At 36.8% G+C, this 13,865-nt stretch overlaps 5 protein-coding genes across 5 annotated transcripts in view; 3 read left to right on the top strand and 2 right to left on the bottom strand.

The window, feature by feature from the left end:
* The window catches only part of LOC104739515 (pentatricopeptide repeat-containing protein At1g09220, mitochondrial), a 2,876-nt gene extending 1,456 nt beyond the window's left edge, over positions 1-1,420 (bottom strand). The window contains exon 1 of the mRNA XM_010459901.1: positions 446-1,420. Within this exon, the coding sequence (XP_010458203.1) occupies positions 446-1,399 (954 nt within the window). The 5' untranslated portion in view covers positions 1,400-1,420. The remainder of the gene's footprint in view (positions 1-445) is intronic.
* Positions 1,450-4,383, bottom strand: LOC104739514 (U11/U12 small nuclear ribonucleoprotein 65 kDa protein-like). Its single transcript, XM_010459899.2, has 11 exons — positions 4,123-4,383; positions 3,841-3,912; positions 3,532-3,741; positions 3,323-3,404; positions 3,074-3,214; positions 2,711-2,872; positions 2,453-2,629; positions 2,071-2,158; positions 1,891-1,949; positions 1,745-1,810; positions 1,450-1,656 (listed from the first exon to the last, which is right to left on the bottom strand). Exons 1-11 carry the CDS (start codon positions 4,308-4,310, stop codon positions 1,570-1,572), a joined length of 1,332 nt encoding a protein of 443 aa, XP_010458201.1. The 5' UTR covers positions 4,311-4,383; the 3' UTR covers positions 1,450-1,569.
* LOC104739516 (nicotianamine synthase 3) lies at positions 6,815-7,887 on the top strand. The gene has a single exon (XM_010459903.2). The coding sequence runs from the start codon at positions 6,901-6,903 to the stop codon at positions 7,867-7,869; it is 969 nt and encodes a 322-aa protein (XP_010458205.1). The 5' UTR covers positions 6,815-6,900; the 3' UTR covers positions 7,870-7,887.
* Positions 8,199-10,125, top strand: LOC104739517 (proteasome subunit beta type-4-like). The gene is made up of 7 exons (XM_010459904.2): positions 8,199-8,287; positions 8,374-8,438; positions 8,531-8,607; positions 9,109-9,238; positions 9,334-9,493; positions 9,582-9,767; positions 9,858-10,125. The coding sequence occupies exons 1-7, from the start codon at positions 8,282-8,284 to the stop codon at positions 9,969-9,971; spliced, it is 738 nt and encodes a 245-aa protein (XP_010458206.1). The 5' UTR covers positions 8,199-8,281; the 3' UTR covers positions 9,972-10,125.
* LOC104739518 (transcription factor bHLH149-like) lies at positions 11,816-12,809 on the top strand. Its single transcript, XM_010459905.2, has one exon. It carries the CDS (start codon positions 12,054-12,056, stop codon positions 12,681-12,683), a length of 630 nt encoding a protein of 209 aa, XP_010458207.1. The 5' UTR covers positions 11,816-12,053; the 3' UTR covers positions 12,684-12,809.

Raw genomic sequence — 13,865 nt, forward strand, 5'->3', positions numbered from 1 at the left:
AGTCTCCTCCATGACTTTTCTCCAACTCCATTAGCTTCCTAGTAACCCTCTCAGCCATTTCAGCATCATCATAAACGCTACAAGCTCCAAGAAGCATTCTCCAAACAACAGCTTTTTGCTCAGTTGGAATCTCCAAAGCAATCTTCTCAGCTTCCTCTAATCTCCCTTTCCTTCTCAGCATATCTACTAGACATCCATAATGCTTCACATCGGGAGTGATCTTGTACTTGTTTACCATCTTGTTGAAAAACTCTAGAAACTCTTCTTCTCCTAAACCTCCATGGCTACAAGCGTTCAACACACTCACCATAGTCACTCTGTTCGGCTTCAATCCTAATCTTTCCATGTCTTTGAACATACTGACCGCTTCTTTGCCCATCCCGTGCGTTGCAAACGCCGAGATCATCGTTGTCCACGATACCAGATTCTTTCTTTCCTTTGGAACCTCCATGAAAAACTTCAACGCGTTTTGAATACACCCACATTTTGCATAAGCGTCGATGAGTGAGTTCGTTACACGTATGTCACATGGGACAAACCCTCTTTTCACGACATAAGCATGAACCGATCCGCACATCTTATGGTCTCCTAAGTTCCAAACAGCTGGGAGAATGGCGAGAATGGTTACCTCGTTTGGCTTTATCGCATCGCAAGCAACCATTCTTGAAAACAAGGGTATAGCTTCCTTGGGTTTATTAACTCGTGCGAACCCATCAATGATAGTGGTCCAAGACACAACCGTCCGGTTCGGCATCTTTTCCAAAAAGCAAAGAGCTTTTTCAAACTCTTTCAAATTAGTAAGGCCAGTGATCATGACATTCCACGTTACCGGATTTCTCTCAGGCATTTCGTCGAATACTTTGTAAGCATCGATTCTGTTTCCAGCAGCAAGGTACATACCAACCAAAGCTGTCTGGACGTAGACATGAAACTCAAAACCCAGTTTAAGCGTCAGCCCGTGGAGTCCAATTCCCAGTAGCGAAGATGGGAATCGCGGGTTCGAACTCGCTTTCAGGAGAAAGAGGTAAGTGAAACTATCAAAAGGAGGCAGTGTGTTCTTGTTGCGATCAGACAAGAAATGTAGTCGCTGGAGTTGGTCGTAGAGGAAGTAAGCTCGAAGAGGGGTTTCGCCAAGAGAATAGCATCGAAGCAGAGGATTGAATAGAAAAAGTTTTTGATTCTGATGAAGGAGAAGGAGCCCAGAAGTGGTGAAGTGAGAATGTAGCTGGTGGATGATTCTAAGGTTTGTTTCATTTTTTTGCAGAAGAGAATGAAAGTGTTGAATCGAGATGATGCTGTTACCATCAGATACCAAAGTCGAATAAGAAGAACAAGAACGTTTGATTATAGTGTAACCGCGACGAGCCGTGGTTCTTCTGCATGAAGATAACAAGAACATAATTGTGTACTCAAAACAAATGATTTCAAGGATTCACTTCTACCATTATATATTAGACAGCGATATATTAATTGACTTTTTAATCTGAGAGTCAGAGTTACATAATGATCCACAATAAGAATTAGCAGCTAATCCTCAAAAAGTCAAAAACTTTCGATATATATAAATCATCATTCGTTTGGCTTGGCTGATCCAGGATTCCTGCCAAACTGGATTATCATTGGTTTTCCTTTGAACACAAAACCATTTACAAGATTCTGCAAAGTTATAAAATAAATGCTTGTCAATGATTAACAATACTTGATTAAGACATTTTATGCAGAGGGTGTTGTTAAGGATTATAACCAGAGAACGATGTGCGACTTCAACAGATGGAAATGTCAAAAAAGCTTGCCCTCTCATTCTTCCTTCCTGCAACAATATTATTTAATTCACATTAACAAGAAGAATGATTATAATCGAAGGCAAGTTGAAAGGTGAAGAAGCATCACCTGCATCAGCCTCACACCAAGACTGGATTTAGCTGCTTCAATGCTTTCAAATTGTGACCCTACAATGAATGCTATTATTTAGCTATTTGGATTGACTTCCACAAAGGTAAGGTGTAGTAAGCAGGTAACAACTCGTAGATTGTACAAGATTTTGATTTGACTAGCAGAGCTACTTCTTACCAAATATGTAATAGAAATCATCACTAACAACATCTTTGGCAAGGTTTTTGATATACAGCACAACCGATGGATTCCCAGCTGTGTAGTTCTGCACACAATAAATACCAAAAAGCATCTTTCTCTCACTGATTATGTTTCTTCAGAAATGATAAAATGAAGTAGGAAAATAGTCATGAAAGAACTGCTAGAAAAGATAACATTAGTATGCAGTAAATATATCTTCATGCATGGAGAATCCCTAGTGACGAGTATCCCTAGCCAATGAGCCAAATCACATTTTCCATACCCAAAGAAAAGGCTGGAATTGATAATCAGGCTCACATCATTAGGAAAGTTCTAGGCAATACAAACATATTATATAACTTGATCTTTGTATCCATACCTTGAACATAGGCAGTGAAAGAATATCCTCTGGAGGTAACCTTCCTTTCTCCAACTCCTCTAAACTCACAAAGGGATTCAAGTTTGAATATTCTTCTTCTTTGGGCTCGTCTGCAGGATCTTCATTCTCACTGTCCTCTTTATATTCGTCTTGTGCAACTTTTGGGGTAATCTTGATCTATCGTCATAGACCTTACAAATATCAGCACAACTACACAGCATATTATTATTGAAAGGTAATTAGGGATAACAGAATAACCTGCATAACATGCGTATTCTTTCTTATTCGAGGGATCTCCTTTGGGGTCAAAGAAGAAGGTTTCAATCCAACAGTCTCATGCGGCGCATCCTTGTCCACACCAGGACCAACAAGATTCTCATGTCTAGCACGCTTCCTTCCTGATTTTGATGTACCTGTATCCTAAACGTAATACCATCACAATTCTTACCCAAATACTAAATATTAATGACTAGTTGATTATCACATAAGTTTACTACCAAAAAAAAAAAAGAGAGAACAAAGCAGCAACTATGATATGAAATTCTAAGCACGCATAACCAGCTTAGCATGAAGCCATTTTACTAATATCATAAAATGCAGACATGGCATGACGCGTCATACCTCATCAGATTCCATCTCTGACTCGCTACTAGATTGATGCTCCAACTCAGTTGGTTGGGGGGCAGTTTTAGGTAGAGGTGGCGTCGGCAGGGCAAGGCGAAAAGGAGGGGGAAGATTCATTTTGTTCATCAGATGCAGCACCTATGTTCAAAAGGTCTAAAATTACATTTCTAGTTTGCTATGCACACCATGATAATTGAACAAGGATGTACCCACCAGATACAGTGAGTCAGTGACAGTAAAGCTAACCTGGGTGTATAACGGTGGGACAGCGATAAGTGCATTAGTAATGTTGGCTAATATATTTTCATCAGGTGGTGGGTAAGCATATCTGCAAAAATGAAACCGATCAAACATAGAAACATTTGAAGCCGACAAAATTAAAGAATGGGGTTGTGTTGTCACATTGTGTTTAAAAGGATGAGGAGATAAAAACACACACACGCAGTAAAACTTACTGCAGGTGAGGAGGAAATGGATAGTTTATGCCGAGTTTTGGAGCTATCGGTTCGCCAGAAATTGTCTGCTCAGATTTTAAATCACTGTTGGTGCTAACTGTAGAGAAAGCATTTCCCTTGACCATAGATTCTTCGATTTGTCGAGACTTCTTGTTCTCATTAGGTTTATTGGCTCTCTGTACTTGTAGAACCTTACCAAGAAACCTCAGCCTACACAACCATAAAACCAGAAGAAGAAGAAAAAAGAGACTTGAACAACTGAACTCCTATCATGTTAATAGGAAGATGAGTAATTCTCAAAACTGGTACCCATTTAACTGACGATGTGCTTGAGAAGCAAAAGCTTCATTCTTGAAATCCACAAATGCAGCATTTCTCAATCTGTGGTTGCAAAAAAATTATATGTCAGGTTATACTAATTCCACATTCCATCACTTCTTCTCGAGTAAAGATGAAATCTTTTCGCTTTGTAACCTAAACATTCCAAGAAATATTAACTATGAACTTTCCAGTCCTCAGTATCTTCTAAAAACCTTCTAACTAATACTAATTTCCAAGTAAATCGAAAGATAAAGGTTGCTGAGAAATTACTTTCCACCGGAGCAAGGACGAACAGCAGAAGCTCCGTACTGAGAAAAGAGCCGAGAGACGAGATCATGAGGGATTCCATCAGGAAGATGCCGAACCACAAGAGTCACACCAAACGGCTCTGTGACCTGAGAATCAAATTGCGTCGCCGGTATATTCACGACCGCCTCCGATGTCGCATGTGCAGCCATTAGAGCTCGAAACCCCAACTCAGAACGATGACAGCTTTTTTTTTTCTTCAATAAAATTGATTTGTGATTTAAACCGGACTAGATTTTTTTGAGTCAGTTATCGAAACCATACAGACCAAGTGAAAAAATTAAATCAAACCGGGAAGGCGTTTTTGTGTGTTTTATAATTTTTGGGCTTATCCACTTGTGTGGCCCATTTGTTTTTTAAAATTCCTTTCTTTGAATATGTGGTTTTCAATAAATTGATTTGCGAGACTAAACCGGACTAGATTTTGGAGTCAAATGATCGAGCCAGTTAAGTCATATCATACGACGACGTTTTATGTTAAAATTTGTGAGACATACACCCTTTTGGTCAACATAGTAGTTATAGACACAGCTCTTATACAAGCTTCTTTCGTTTCGGTTTGAAAATACAATAGTTTGGATATACAAAATAGCTAGAGACCATTGAGGAGAATCTGAACTATCATATTCCATGTGAGAAGCTACAATTACAATTATCAGAATTACATGTTTGAAGTGAAATGGTGTTCTTCAACATTGAGAATAATTGATAAGAATGTATTTTGTCATCAATTATTGGATATGATGTTATAAAAAACAAAAACGACAATTAGTGGCGGATACATTTTTAACGATGAAAAACACTATTTCACATCGTCTAAACTGCTTTGGACGTTTTAGCATTCACGATATTTTTCGTTTTCATAAAAACAGTTATAGTTCATATATAAATCTATATGATATGTATTTTATAGCATTACAATATCAATAAACAAATATTAATATAGCATAAGAGGACACATAAGTAATAATTATTTTGAAAAAGAAGAAGAAAACAAATTGTGAGGTTGACAACGCAATTCAATGAGAAGATGGAGTTGATAGTGAAGGGAACATTAGGCTAGCTATAACAGACTAACAGGTTACTTGACCACATATACTTTCTTTCATCAGTTTTCAAACATTCAAATTGACAAAGTTTTTGTAAGTTTTCCTACAATTATCAAACTGAATCTTCAAATTTTGGGAAATATTAAGATTATGTCCATTTCAAAAGAAGATAATATACTTTTGGCGTGTGCCTCCCACGCACTTCTTATGGCTCTCCTTGTTTTATTGTGTTATTCATGAAATTCTCAAATTCTTCACGCAATCCTATTTTTTTAAGAAATTTAAAAATATCTCATTTTAGTATGAGAAAAATAATAATTATTGAACCCCTTGAAAAAAGAAAACAGATATAAGAAGAGAGAGAAAAAAAAAAGATTTAAATAGTTTGTATGGATTTTGTTGCCCGTGGAGTTTATACAAGAGGCAGTAATGCATTCATCGAATAGGGTTTTTTTTGCAATATAAAAAATATTGTATGATGCGTCAAGGAATATCCGATCTTTCCAAGTTGGCGTGTGTCTCTAAGTACCTCTTATTATTTGTGACTTTGTGTATTCCAATAATCCAATCCTTCATATTCGTCTCACACACATGGATTCCACAATTTCATAATTATATATACGTTTGTTTTTTCTTTCTTTCTTTCTCTAATGTTAAGTGAACGTATTCCATTCCATATACGATCTCTCCAATTGTTCCTAAAAGCTAAATTGAGATAAGTTTTAAATTATTTATTATTCTTTTTAGGTAGAACAAATTGAATGATTGCGTGAAGAAGTTGAGAATTTCATAATTAAAGCATACCAAAGGAAAACAAGGAGAGCCGTAAGAAAATTGTGGAAGACACACGCCACGAACTCGAAGATATTATCTTCTTCTAAAATTCGCATATTCAGTTTGATATTTGTAGTCTTGCAATTTGTTCTCAAAGTTGATGCTTGGAAACAAACAAAGGACGTTTTATTTGGTAAAGCCACTTCTCAAAGATATGGAGAATTCATAACTCTATTTTTGTTTTTTTTTTTGATAAAGGGTTTAAGAATTCACAACTATTTCTAAACAAATCTCTTGGTTAATTATTATATATTTAGAACTGCGTAATAATATATGGCCTCTTTCATTTTGTACAATTATGTATTTACAGAATGCAATTATTTAATTGTTTGATACGAGTTGGAAGAAGTGCATGCCTTGATCGCCACATCATGTACATCCATCAATTATTGGAGATAAGATTTCACGTAATTCCACCAATTACTGCACATACTGTAATACAATATATAGCTAATTTGTAACATTTTTTGGATCTCATCCATGTTTACATGACAATCGGAGTTTCGAAGATTATAGACAATTTTCAGAACTCGAATTAAAAAGAGATGTAATCTCTTATAACGTAAAGAAATGATACTTTAATTTTAAACGATGCAGCCTAGTTTTAAAATTTTTGAATAATAATATTTTTTTTCTAGTTATCCTAATTAAAAAGGACAAAAAAATCAACAACGCAACTGTTTTATTTGAAATTGAATAATAATATGTTAAAATAATAAGATTCTTTTTGAGCTAATATGATCCACTTCACTACCAATAAATAGCCATTCCTCCAAACAGTTCACCACCAGAGAAACACAAGAAACATACATATTATAAATAAAAAAGAAGACCAGCATAACCTCATTGTAGTGTCTACATGGGTTGCCAAGACGAACAATTGGTGAAAACTATATGCGACCTCTACGAGAAGATCTCAAAGCTCGAGAGTCTAAAGCCATCTGAAGATGTTAACATTCTCTTCAAGCAGCTCGTTTCCACATGCATCCCACCTAACCCTAGCATCGACGTAACCAAGATGAGTGACACAGTCCAAGAGATTCGAGTTAACCTCATCAAGATCTGTGGCGAAGCCGAAGGTCACTTAGAACATCATTTCTCTTCGATCTTGACCTCTTTCCAAGACAACCCACTTAACCATTTAAACATTTTCCCTTATTACAACAACTATTTAAAACTCGGAAAGCTCGAATTCGACCTCCTCACACAAAACCTAAATGGTTTTGTCCCAAAGAATGTGGCTTTCATCGGATCTGGTCCCCTCCCTCTCACTTCAATCGTTCTTGCATCATTCCATCTCAAAGACACAATCTTTCACAACTTTGATATCGACCCATCAGCGAACTCACTCGCTTCTCTACTGGTTTCCTCTGATCCAGACATATCTCAGCGCATGTTCTTCCACACCGTTGATATAATGGATGTGACAGAGAGCTTGAAGAGCTTCGACGTCGTGTTTCTAGCTGCTCTTGTTGGAATGAACAAGGAGGAGAAAGTTAAAGTGATCGAGCATCTGCAGAAACACATGGATCCAGGCGCTGTGCTCATGCTGAGGAGTGCTCATGGCCCGAGAGCGTTTCTTTATCCGATCGTTGAGCCGTGTGATCTTCAAGGGTTCGAGGTTTTGTCTATTTATCACCCGACAGATGATGTTATAAACTCCGTGGTGATCTCAAAAAAGCTTCCTATTGTTTCAACTGGGAATGTCGTTGGTGGACCCTCATGCTTGCTCCAGCCGTGCAATTGTTCCAAGATCCACGCGATAATGAGCAAGAAGAAGAACATGATGACCGAAGAGTTTGGAGCGAGGGAGGAACAGTTGTCTTAAGATCAGGACGTTTCTTGTTTCTTAATTCTCTCTATGTATCTTTGGAAGCTTTCTTCTTCTAGTTATGATTTGTGTCTTTGTGTTTGTGTGTGTTGGTGTCTTTCCTCAATTGTTCTTTGTTTTTTTTTTTTTTTTCTCTTTCTATTTTTATAAAATAACCGCAGCCATCGGACCAATCAAGGCCTAGTAGGTTTGTAAATAAGCCTTAAAATTAAACATATTATTTATATAAACGGGCCAGACCTAAACAATATGGCCCAATATAGCTTTTGAATAACATTGGTAAAATTGTTAGGCCCGACCCGTTTCCATCTGTTTCTTGAGTAAAGGAACTTCTTGGAATCGAGAAGAAGATACAAACATCAGATCGTGAGAGAGAGAGAGAGGAGGAGCCATTCGAGTTTCTGAGAAGATGACTGTAAGTCGGATCGTTCTTTCAATTGCTCATGTATTATTTACTTTCCTGGGTTTTTATGACTTTGATTGTGTGTTTGTCCTGTGAAGTTTACGATTCAGATTGAGAACGGGACTGAAGTGAGGAACGCTGAGGCTGATTCCCAAAGAACATTGTAAAACCTCTTATTTGGATTCTTTGAATTGGAGAAAATAATTTGGGATTCCGTTTTCGTATTTTTAAGGGTTTTATAATTGTTGTTGTTAGGTACCCGTATGTTACTGGAACGTCAGTGGTAGCTATCAAGTACAAAGATGGGGTTTTAATGGCTTCTGATATGGGAGGTATGCTTCTCTCTACCTAGTTTCAGCTCTCTTATTGTTGTTGCTTGCTTGGGTAGATAAAGCAATTTACTCTTTTAGGCTTTGTTTTTATGCATGCTTCCATTGTTCACAAGAGTGCCTGCGATATTGGTGCTGGCTGTATAGATACTAGTGTAATGAATCCGGAGTCAGGATGTGTAAAAATATATACGATCTTGGTTGCTTGCTGTAACACTTGTTTCATCTTATTCAATGATATTCTTTGGTGAGAGGTATTTGAGTGCTCAAGTTTGGTAGTGAAACCGGTATTGTAGCTTCTTTGATCAATTTGAGTGTCGCATCCAGAACTCTACTATCTCTGTCTCTTAAACCACCTTGGTCCTTTATTATAAGATAGAAGAAATTGCTTACTGGAAAATGGGAATGAATGGTTATTATCATTTATCTGTAGCAAAAGAAAAGGCTTGGGTTCTAGAGAATGATGAGACTGTTATTTTAAAACAAGCTTTTACTGATCTGCAGGTTCATATGGATCCACCTTAAGGTACAAGAACATTGAGAGGATGAAGGCTATTGGTAAGCATTCTCTTCTTGGTGCCAGTGGGGAAATCAGCGACTTTCAAGAAATTTTGCGTTATCTTGATGAGCTCACGTAAGAATACGTTTCATAGAATGTTTCTTTTTCTTGTCGTCTCCTTCTTAACCATTCCCTCTTTGGCCCTTGATTTAAACTCTTACTGTTGTCAGGCTGAATGATAACATGTGGGATGATGGTAATTCCTTGGGACCGAAAGAAGTTCATAACTATCTGACCCGAGTTATGTATAATCGCCGGAACAAGTTCAACCCTTTGTGGAACACTCTTGTCCTTGGAGGTGTAAAAAATGGAGAGAAGTACCTTGGGATGGTAAATGCCTAACAAGACATTTTTTTTACCTTCTTAAATGAGTTAAGTGTAACAGTTTTGAATTGAATGCTATGATGTTCTTCTTTAGGTCTCAATGATTGGTGTTAGTTTTGAGGACAACCATGTTGCCACTGGGTTTGGGAATCACCTAGCTAGGCCGATTCTTCGTGATGAATGGCGTGAGGACCTGGGTTTTGAAGAAGGTGTCAAACTCCTAGAGAAATGTATGCGTGTGCTTCTTTACCGTGACAGATCAGCTATCAACAAGCTTCAGGTCTGTTTTAATTTCAGTATGTCAACTCAACTCCATATAATTGGGGAATCAGATCATTGACCAGACTTGTTTCTCTGGACAAATTTGCAGATAGCAAAGATGACAGAGGAAGGTGTGACAGTCTCTGAGCCATACTCGCTTAAGACATTCTGGGAATTCAAGGCGTTCACAAACCCAACAGTTGGTGCAGAAGGCTCCTGGTAATATGATAACTGAAATATTAAAAAACGAACGAGTTAGCAAAAACAAGTTATTTGATCCAAGAGAGCTGTTTCCTTTGTGTGATGTTGTTCGACAGTGACCTCTTTGTTAATGAATTTTTGAGTAAGAATTAGAGGATTTATGGTTTTTCTCATGACCAGACAGATTCCCTACGCAGATAATTCAGTTAGTCGTCAGTCTCGAATATGAAAAACAACAAAGTTGGTAAACTTGTAATTATCACTTAATCAGAACTTGTTTACTATGGATTTGGCTCATAATTTTCCTATGTTGTGTCCGCTGATGATATTTAGCTCTTGCCAAAATGAAAAACAAGTGTCCAAAAAAGAAAAGAAAAGAAAAAAAAATCTTAATAATTGACTTTGACTAAGATTAGTTGGTATTTCTGTCTGTTCTTAATTCTTCGTATGACTTAAACCTTAATTTGAATGGACGTACACATGTGGAGACTTTTTCGTATTTCTGAATGTTGTGTGATACACGCACCCGAGAAAACAACAACAACAAAACTTGCGACCACTACATAGTACATACAATGTTTCTCTAATTCCAAATTAAAATAAATTTGGTGAATAACAGTATTATTATTTGGTAGGGAAAGTCAGATTTGAGCGTGGTTACAAAAATAAAAAGAAAAAAAAAACCTGGAGACGGTGTCTCAATTAAGGGGGCAAGCCTCTCTGGCCAACCACAGATAAAAAGGGCCCTTTTAGATTCTCTTCAAGATCTTCTTCCTCTTCCTCTTTTTTTACATTATTAACCCACAAAATTTATTTTACATAAATGCACATATATAATACTACTATTATTCACTTCTGTCACTAACTCATCATAATTATTCCTTAGCAGCATAGAATTTGCGTAGCAACTAAATCTAGTGTTTAACGTTATACACCTTCTGACTTTCTGGGTCATATTGGGGATGCTTTGTAAATATTTTGGATTAATTCTGAGTCATATATATATATTTTTATAATGGCAATGTAAAGATTAGTGTATGTAAATGATTAATCGATGGTCGATTCTACTCATTACTCTTTAAAACTTTATAGTATGATTTATTTGGTTCCTTTTTAGACTACTCCATTACTCTATAGATAGATTGAGGTATCAATTAGAAAAACATACAACAATCAGTGGAAAAGAGATAATTTCGTTGGCGGAAAATTGTCCACAAATTTACACAGAACGACTCGTTAAAGTGGGTTATTATATGGCAGCAGCGCCATGAAAATGGTCACATGGAATGCTTTTTTCTTTCTTTCTTTCTTTTGCCTATTTTACTTTCTGAGTGCCTTTTTTTTTTTTTTTGTGTGTGGGTGTTTTCCCTCTCTTCTCACCTTTTTAAATTGTGTATCCAACCGACATAATTTTCCCATATATATATATTGATCCAAAAAAAAAAAAAGTTTGTGCTGCTATAGCTTAGCGTATTAAGTAGTTTATCACGACCGTTTCATACCAAAAATATTTGGATTAGTTAGTAGTAAAACGACTACATATCACATATGACAAAATCGTCGATTCATCATACTCGTTTTGATTAAAAGTTAATTTAACCTTGACTACTACTTGAAAAAACAAACTCATGGCTTCATCCAGATTCATCATCATCATCGTTTACTTTAACATTTGCAATAATAGTCTTGACATGTATGAACTTAGAAACTACATCGCTCAACATTTGACTATTTTTTTGGGCACAATTTTGGAGTTTTCATGCCAACGACAAAAAAAAAAAAAAAGGGAACTGATGACATTAAGGGCAAAACTGGGATTAACGATGAAAAACAACAAGTCTATAAATAAGCCCCGCTGTTTCACGCCTCTCTCTCTCTCGGGGCTTATTGGTATTGGTAAGAGATATATAAAGAGAGACTTGCTCTATCTCCTCCTTTCATCTTCCCCTTCACATTCCAACACACCTCCTCAAAAAGAGAGAGAGAGAGAGAGACTCTTTCTGAGATTTACATATCTCGAGGCTGATTCTCAAAACACACGAAGAAGAAGAAGAAGAGATTGTGTTTTCCTTTATATAATAATCTCTGGTTTAATTTGGGTTTGATGGTAAATTCGAATCTATTTCCTAGCATCGAAGCCACAGGTGGTGAATCGTCTACTGAGTCGAGACGCAAGAAGCCAAGGATATCAGAGACAGAAGCGGAGATTGAAGCACGAAGGATCAACGAAGAAAGCTTGAAGAGATGGAAAACGAATCGTGTTCAGCAGATCTACGCTTCCAAGCTCGTCGAAGCTTTACGTCGAGTTCGTCAGAGATCCACCAACGAGCCTGATAAAGTTGTCTCCGTTGCGGCTAGAGAGATACGCGAGACGGCGGATCGAGTTCTCGCTGCTTCGGCTAAAGGTACAACTCGATGGAGCAGAGCGATTTTAGCGAGCCGTGTCAGAGCGAAGCTCAAGAAACATAAAAAGGCGGCTAAGAAGTCAGCCGGAAACTGTAAATCGAGAAAAGCCGCCGCGACGGAGACGAATCGGATTAAGTTACCGGCGGTTGATAGAAAACTCAAGTTTCTTGGCCGGTTAGTTCCCGGTTGCCGGAAAGTCTCTGTACCGAACCTTTTAGATGAAGCCACTGATTACATCGCAGCGTTAGAGATGCAGGTTCGAGCTATGGAAGCTCTCGCTGAACTCTTAACCGCCGCCGCTCCACGGACGACGTTGACCGGACCTTAACGGCGGCAGTTAGTTTGTCAGTTGTTAATTAGCTTTTTTTTTACCTTTTTACCCTTTTATTTTTGTTAAGTTTTTTTTCTTTCTTTTTTTCTTTTTGGGTTTGGTCTACGCGATTTTAATTTATTAAATTCTTGTATTTTATTTGTATACATCAGTCTTATTTGATCTTTCCTTTAATTTTCTTTAACAAATGCCAACTAAACTCGATATAAAAAAGTTGTTTTAACCCTTTCAACAAAATTAGACATACAAATATAAATTAAAGAAAAATAAAGAGAAGAATAAAAGTTAAATAAATAATTTGACAAGTTGAAGCAATTCAAAAAAAAGAGCCATGTGCGTGTAACGTGTTGAGGACACCCACCTTAATTTTGGGGCCAATGGACTCCATGTGATTCTGATAGACTTTTTCCCACGTTCATGTTTTTAATGTCAATATGTGGGAAGTGTATAATTTTGGCTCATAATGCCCTTAAAATCTTTCAAACTGATTAATAAAAGCAATAATTTGTTCCTTGAATGTCAACATTAAAAAGAGGATATATAGCATACGACTCTTCAAGAGAATTTGACAATTTTTAAAGATTGATATGGTGTAAAATACAAGTTAGTTTGTCAGTAAGAACAAAAAATCCACTAGCTCGGAAATGACAGGTACATTGAAAGAAGAGTGTGCAAAAAGGACCACAAACGAAAAAAAAATGGGCACCAAAATAAGGAGAAACAATAAGATTGAGAAATGAGTCCCTTGGGAAACAATAAGATTGAGAAATGAGTCCCTTGGGAACATCTTTCTTCCCTCTTTAAGACTCTCTCCCCCCCCGCACCCCCACGTGTGCTCTTTCTTATTTACATCCGATATGACTTTCAATATGGGAAAAATATAATAAAAATCATTAATTTTTAAATTTGGGACGTTTTAATCACTAACTTTCAAGATGTCATTTTAATCACAAACTTTTCATTAATTTTGACCATAAAATAGTAAAGTTTTGTTGATCTCGCCATTTTAGGCACGACGTTTATTCTCTGTTAAAGATCTCAAAAACAGAGTAAATTATATATTATATGCTATTGTTTTGCATAAACGACCATGTTTTTAACGCCAAAAACAACATCGTTTACCAAATCAAAGAAACTAAATTTCTAATCGATTTCAATTTCACAAATCCATAACTCTAG

The sequence above is a fragment of the Camelina sativa genome, chromosome 14 (genome assembly GCF_000633955.1).
Source record: "Camelina sativa cultivar DH55 chromosome 14, Cs, whole genome shotgun sequence".
Lineage (NCBI taxonomy): Eukaryota > Viridiplantae > Streptophyta > Magnoliopsida > Brassicales > Brassicaceae > Camelina > Camelina sativa.

Coding starts and splice junctions, on each gene's coding strand:
- LOC104739516 (XM_010459903.2), top strand. CDS start 6,901: ATGGGTTGCCAAGACGAACAATTGGTGAAAACTATATGCGACCTCTAC.
- LOC104739517 (XM_010459904.2), top strand. Junction 8,439..8,530: donor GCTGATTCCCAAAGAACATT/GTAAAACCTCTT, acceptor TGTTGTTGTTAG/GTACCCGTATGTTACTGGAA. Junction 9,768..9,857: donor CAGCTATCAACAAGCTTCAG/GTCTGTTTTAAT, acceptor ACAAATTTGCAG/ATAGCAAAGATGACAGAGGA.
- LOC104739514 (XM_010459899.2), bottom strand. CDS start 4,310: ATGGCTGCACATGCGACATCGGAGGCGGTCGTGAATATACCGGCGACG. Junction 3,913..4,122: donor CGTCCTTGCTCCGGTGGAAA/GTAATTTCTCAG, acceptor TTGCAACCACAG/ATTGAGAAATGCTGCATTTG. Junction 1,950..2,070: donor TGATTTCTATTACATATTTG/GTAAGAAGTAGC, acceptor CATTCATTGTAG/GGTCACAATTTGAAAGCATT.
- LOC104739518 (XM_010459905.2), top strand. CDS start 12,054: ATGGTAAATTCGAATCTATTTCCTAGCATCGAAGCCACAGGTGGTGAA.